At 40.8% G+C, this 6,000-nt stretch overlaps 1 protein-coding gene across 3 annotated transcripts in view; it reads right to left on the bottom strand.

Annotated features, from left to right (window-relative positions):
• Positions 1 to 671: 671 nt before the first annotated feature.
• Positions 672 to 6,000, bottom strand: part of ADAM23 (ADAM metallopeptidase domain 23) — a 169,343-nt gene continuing 164,014 nt past the window's right edge. For all 3 annotated transcript variants that reach the window (XM_055345459.1, XM_055345458.1, XM_055345460.1), the window contains one exon: positions 672 to 4,345. In XM_055345459.1, the coding sequence (XP_055201434.1) occupies positions 4,297 to 4,345 (49 nt within the window). In that variant the 3' untranslated portion in view covers positions 672 to 4,296. The remainder of the gene's footprint in view (positions 4,346 to 6,000) is intronic.

The following is a 6,000-nucleotide window of genomic DNA, read 5'->3' as shown; positions in this document are numbered from 1 at the left end:
TTTCTATATTCCTTTCATTAAGTGAAATGACATAGAAACAAATGAGTTATGGTGAACAGACATAAAATTTCCATGAGATGATTCAACTTGGGTAGAAGAGGTTCTTGGAGGGGGATCTTAAGGAAGAGGCTTGAGAGGCTAAGCCACTGATGGCTAGAAAAATAAACAAAGTTGAGGCTATGCGAGGCAGGCAGAAGTTTCAGTCACACTATTAAGTTTGAACCTCATTCTATAGGTGATGAGGAACCCCTGCAAACTTTTCACAGAGGAAGGATGTGATCAGATCAGCCTCTCTCCCTATCAGTGTGGCAGATGTATGTGAGTTATCTGTGTCTGCTGAGGCCAAACCAAGGATGAAGGATACAGACCAAAAGATATTTGTAGAGAAGGAATATTATTTGGTGACCAATCCCATGTGAGGTGTGAGGAAATACCTTCCTTTGAATGTTTTCAATAAAACCAAATACTTCTATTTTCTTTAGAGCTTGATTGCAAATTCGGTACCAGGTCAAAAGTGTGGATATTATTACTAGCCATCCCCTTTAGATTCAGGAGAGAGATACTAAAGAAAAAAGAATTGATAATGTATATGATCCTAAGGTGGATTCCCCCCACCCCGATTTATAAGAATACATTCAATAAATTCAATGAAACTGAATTCTAATCAGGAATATGTTTATCATTCATCAGAGATTTTATTTTGCTCCATTGACTGCTTAAATTTTCAGTGAGCCTTTGATTGAGAAGCCCGTGCTAAAACTCTTGAAATCAGGCACATGGCCATTTAATCAACAACACAAGATAACACAAGAAAGGGGGCCTGAGAAAAATGATCCAAGTTTAAAGTGACAACATTCTATGTTAACAAAGATTTTATACACACTTGACGCATACAGTGCATACAATGACTACTGAATCTCCATTCCTAGGCAGCCAACGAGATTATGAATGAATTTATTAACTTCAAACAAAACTTCAGGTTGTACACTTAAAAAATTACAAACCATCTGGAGATGAAAATTAACAGTGGAAGCAACAATGACTGTAAAATATGATGGGATGACTTTAAAGAAAGGTTCAAGTATTGTTTGTAAAGTTCTTCGGACACTAGAGTCTTTGAAAAGTTTGTGCATTTCCCATCTTTGCATAGTAAAAACGAAAATGAAAACAAAAAACATACTTGGTAAAACTCCACGGCTCTACGTGATTCATGTTTCATAACATGCACCTATGTGTACTGCTCATTTAGCTAATAGGAGTAGCACTAATTCAGTGGGCTCATGCAGTGTCCCAGGTGAGCAATGAAGTTAGCGCACACCTCCTCATCCAGGTGTCATTAATTAATGCAGCAAAGAATAGCGGATGAAATGGGAACTCGTCATCACTTAACGCTAACTCTTGTTGGGTAACATTAGGATGGTGATACGCTTGTATGAGCTCAAATTAATAAAAAGGACTATTCTCACCACGAAAATCAGCAAATGAATGGCATGTGCAAGAGAAAATACAGCAAAGAGTTCGAAACGACATAACCCAATACCACCAACAATAATTATAATCCATTGTTTACGGTTGGTATGGTTGCATTACCTTTCTTTCCTATTCATACACACATAGCTTAAAGCTTGTGTATTTTACATATACACACAGATAATTTAACATTGGAACATAGGTCTGGTTACCTATGAAACTGCCAGTGTAACAAAAAGTTACACTGACATTTGCCATTATGTACATATTTGGGGACCACTGTGGTCTGATTTAAAACGTAACATCGCACACTTACAATGTTGTTTGTGAAATGCTCAAAAGTTAATAATAGAGATTTAACTTGTTTTGTAACCATCATGGTTTTGTTTTTGTTAAGTCACCGTGGTGCCTCTGGAAGAGCAGTGAAATGTATATGGTGTACTCAGTAACAGCTCGGAATCCGCTAGTGAGTAGGATCCAACAACAAGGACATAAACAATACAGTGATAGGAAGAGATGCCAAGTAATCTGAGTTTCCTCTGGGTTGAAAGAACCATCACCACTAGGCGAAGGGTTACAACCTGTGTCTTATGGAGCCAAGAATAAGGCTGATAAACCCTGTAGATAGCCCTGTTTTTCCAATATAAATATACAGCTAGTTCTAGAGAAAGACTGCAGACCTGGGTAGCACCTAGTACTCAGAAAGCAGTAACAGGATTAAGAGGTTAGGTTATGATCTACTGGGGCATACCAAAATTGAGGTTTCTGCTCTATGATTGTGACACTTCCATGATTAAATACACCTGGAAATAACCTCACGGTTTTAAGTAGTAGTTTTAGCACATAATCCTTTCCAAAATCAAAGCAAAAATTGTGACACTGGTGTCATGACTCTTGCTGAAAAGGGACCTAAAGCTAAATCTAGCAACTCATTTGGTGGTCATGAGGTGAACAGCAGGATTGCGTGTCCTGTTCCTGAAAAGAGGATGTTGGAGAAGTGTGGGCTTTCTGGGGGCCTTCGGGAAAGCTCCTCTCTATAAATGGGTGCTCACTGAAGGACTCACGTACTAGGTTCTACAATCAAAACCAAGTCAGGACCAAATTTATTAATGTATATACTTAACACTTGAATAGAAGCTATCTTGTCATAAATGGAAGAAGAAATCGATGCCAGTGAAGCAAACTCGAAGGGACTTGGGAACCCAGATTACATCTGCACATCTGCCTGAAGGCAAGAGAAGATCATGATTTTGTGAACAGTAGAATCCCATCACAATCTAGAACATTCCACACACCACACTGTGGGACCAATGAGATTTGTTGGAAACACAACACACAGACTTAAAGCCTACGAAGGCAACACTCGCAAGAAGGCAACTGCTACCTCGGTGTCCATTACCGGTTTGCCAGTGGGGTTCTACCAAATGTATTTTGAGGCAGGAAGAAGAAACATGAACGAAATGTTGACAATAATAGATACAAATAAAATGGAAAGCTTAACTTTTTCCCCAAGTTTTTAACATTTAAAAGTTTTTTTTTTTTTTTTTAATTTAAGGCTTTAAGTTTATCCTCCTTTCACATTGAAGACAGGGAAAGAAAACTGTCAAAACCAAAAACCAAAATCATGAGCTTGGCACTTCTGTGATTAATTCGAGAGGGTGTCTACTTTCTTACATTATATACATACATTTATAATAACATCAAAAAAATTTTAGACTTGTTAGTACATATATTTGCATTTACATAATTTTTGTGTTTTTAATATGGGTTATTTAGTTGTTTGTGTACCACCAGACCCACTCCCACCCCCCACTTTTGCTTATTTTTGGTTTTAAGCATTTCATTCAGGTATTTCCTTTTTAAATTGCACCTGTTTTGTGTCCAAACTCCCTGTATCTGTGGCTACATCTGTCTTTTTTAAGCAAGCCCCCAAATCACTGAACAATATGTTACCAGAGAAGAGAGAGAGAAAAAACAGCAAAAAGAACCCAAAAGATGGGGAGCAAACAATAAACTCAAATCTACAGAGAACCTTTACAAGAAAAATATTTCAGTACAGACAAGTGAAAATGATGTGTCAAAATCTCTTATTTCCATATTTACATTTATAAAAGAACTATACAATAGCATCATTGTTCAAATTCCAGTTCCCATTTCCAAAGGATGCTTGGTCCAGGAAAACACACAATGGGAAAGTGACTCAAGGAGAGCAGGGGTCTGTGGAGTCTCTCGTGGCCCGGTCTAGACTCGGGGGTGAGGGCCAGGCAGCCTCCATGTGTTCATCGCTCATCCTCACCTTAGGAATTCAGTTGCAAGTTTTGCTGCGGATTGGCTTGCTAGCTGCTTGTTGTATATATGCCATGCAGATTTTACCCTTTCGAAAATTAGATCTTCATGCCACTGGAGTGTGTCATTGGTAGGAAAAGAAAAAAAAAATCATGCCAAATCATTTAGAAGATATTAAGTGCCAGCAGGCTGAGGAAAGAAAAAAAATCATTTGCTATTTTTTAATGGTTCTTTTATTGCACTTCATTTTTTGTTATTGTTCCTTCTTCCTTTAGTTAGAAAAAAAAAGATTCGGAAATAGTTCTTTTATAATATTGTCTTTTATCCCCTTTTATTGACAGGTGGTGAGAGGGGTTCTTTGAAATTATTTCCCAGAATGACAGTTTCCTTTTAGCCCATCCCCATCCCCCAACTTCAGCTCTGTGGTCATTATCACCCAGTGGTCTTGGTTACAGACTCAACACTTCCGGCAACAGTGCTGTGAGTATGTCACACCCAGGATCCAACAGCACGAGGCACCGCTCACCCAGTGCCGCGGAGTCAGATGGGGCCTTGCTGAGTAGGGTCGAACCTCCTCTTCTTGACATTTCTTCCAGAGATGCAGGCAGGGAGGGAAAAATCCACAATATTAATCAGATCGCGAGGAGAGGAGGGTGATGATAATGACAACAATGCTAGTTCCAGAGCAAAGTAATCAACTCACACAGAGGCAGACTTCCCAAAATAACTGGCAACACAGAACAGCTCATGCTTTTGAATGTCTTTACAACATCTCCACTAGAGTACATCCATTTGTAAGACCAAAAGGAGCTTCGAGTTGCTCATTTTAAATCACTGGAAGCCTCCGCAGCCCAATTTGTCTCTTATTTCAGCAGTAAATGATACGGCTAATTTTAACCAGATGAACATGACAGGAAGGGCTCTTCCTACATTCTGGAGGGCTATTAGGGGAACTACGCAAAACTCTGAAGGGCTCCTTGATGCTTCCTTCCAGGACTTGAGAATTCTGTATCAGTCAGTCGGCCTTTGCCAAGAGGGCAAAGAGCCTTGTTCTACTCAGTTATCTTGCTGCCTTGGGTGTGTGAGCTCTTACCCCACCATGGAACAAACATTTTTCATATCCAAGCAGTTGAAAACCAGAGTGCACAGTACGACAGTACACTCAAAGGAGAATGGACACAGGCTCGGGTTAGTTAAGCAAATGCAGCAGTAAGCTTAGTGGAAATTAGCCAGTTAAAATGCCTTGCTCGCAGTGTCCAGTCTCCTAAAAAGTGGGTCCTATGTTTAAAAAGAGGAAAGGTAAGAACCAGCAAGACACTACAAGGCAACAACACAAGGTGGTTGCAACCTCCCCATGGTCTGGCTTCATGTGGGGCATCAAGCAGGGGGGGCTCATGCATTGAGTCTGCGCACTGGGCGGGTGCAACGCTGCTGGCCACCGAGGCGTCATGCAAGACTGGAGCACCAGTTGTCCCCGAGATCCCGCTCTCCCCTGCCCGCTCAGGGCCAGCTCAATATCCTTTCAGGCCTCCGTGCCAAAAAATTCCAGCGTGTTCCTCCTCCCCACCATGTAAGTCAAAATAAACACAATATTGAAGCTCAAAATACGCATTAAAGGCATCCCGCCAAGTTCTCATTTGTCCCGAGGTGACCACTTTGATACTCCCTTTTTGAAATAACAAATTAAAAAAAAATCTTTAAAGAAAATCTCCCTTTCCTTTTAAAGGTTTTCATGAAAATGTCTTCATTAATATGCCTAAGCCTGTGGTTTGCCGACCTGGCAGGTAATCCACTGCCACAAACACTACAGCAACAGCGCTGCTTCCTTTTTCCCCCATTCCGTCACCTCCGACAATCCTCTTTTGAGTCAGTTATTCTTGAAAGTGGGCATTGCTGCTCCAAGACCAAAAGGGACATGCCCCATAATGCAAGTGGCTCAGAGTTCCTTTGCTTGGGAGCACAGGACCTGTGCCTGCTTCCCACACTCACAGCCCTTAGAGGTAGATTTAGAAGGAACAACTCTACCCATGAGTCAGGTGGGGAAAAACGAAGACTGCCTGACCCGGCCAAATGACTCTGAAGGACCAGGGGCTCCAACCAACTTAGCTATCTGTTGCTGGAATTGAAGACAAATGGGAAGCTAATGTCCCCTCAATTAAAACGAATATAAAGATCAAGCCAGCTAGCGCTGGGCATGTAAATGACAACCTTGCTCACATCTAAATTCCCTTATTCGAATTCAGC

The sequence above is a fragment of the Nyctereutes procyonoides genome, unplaced genomic scaffold (assembly GCF_905146905.1).
Source record: "Nyctereutes procyonoides isolate TBG_1078 unplaced genomic scaffold, NYPRO_anot_genome, whole genome shotgun sequence".
Lineage (NCBI taxonomy): Eukaryota > Metazoa > Chordata > Mammalia > Carnivora > Canidae > Nyctereutes > Nyctereutes procyonoides.
This window is presented reverse-complemented; position numbering and strand designations above follow the sequence as displayed.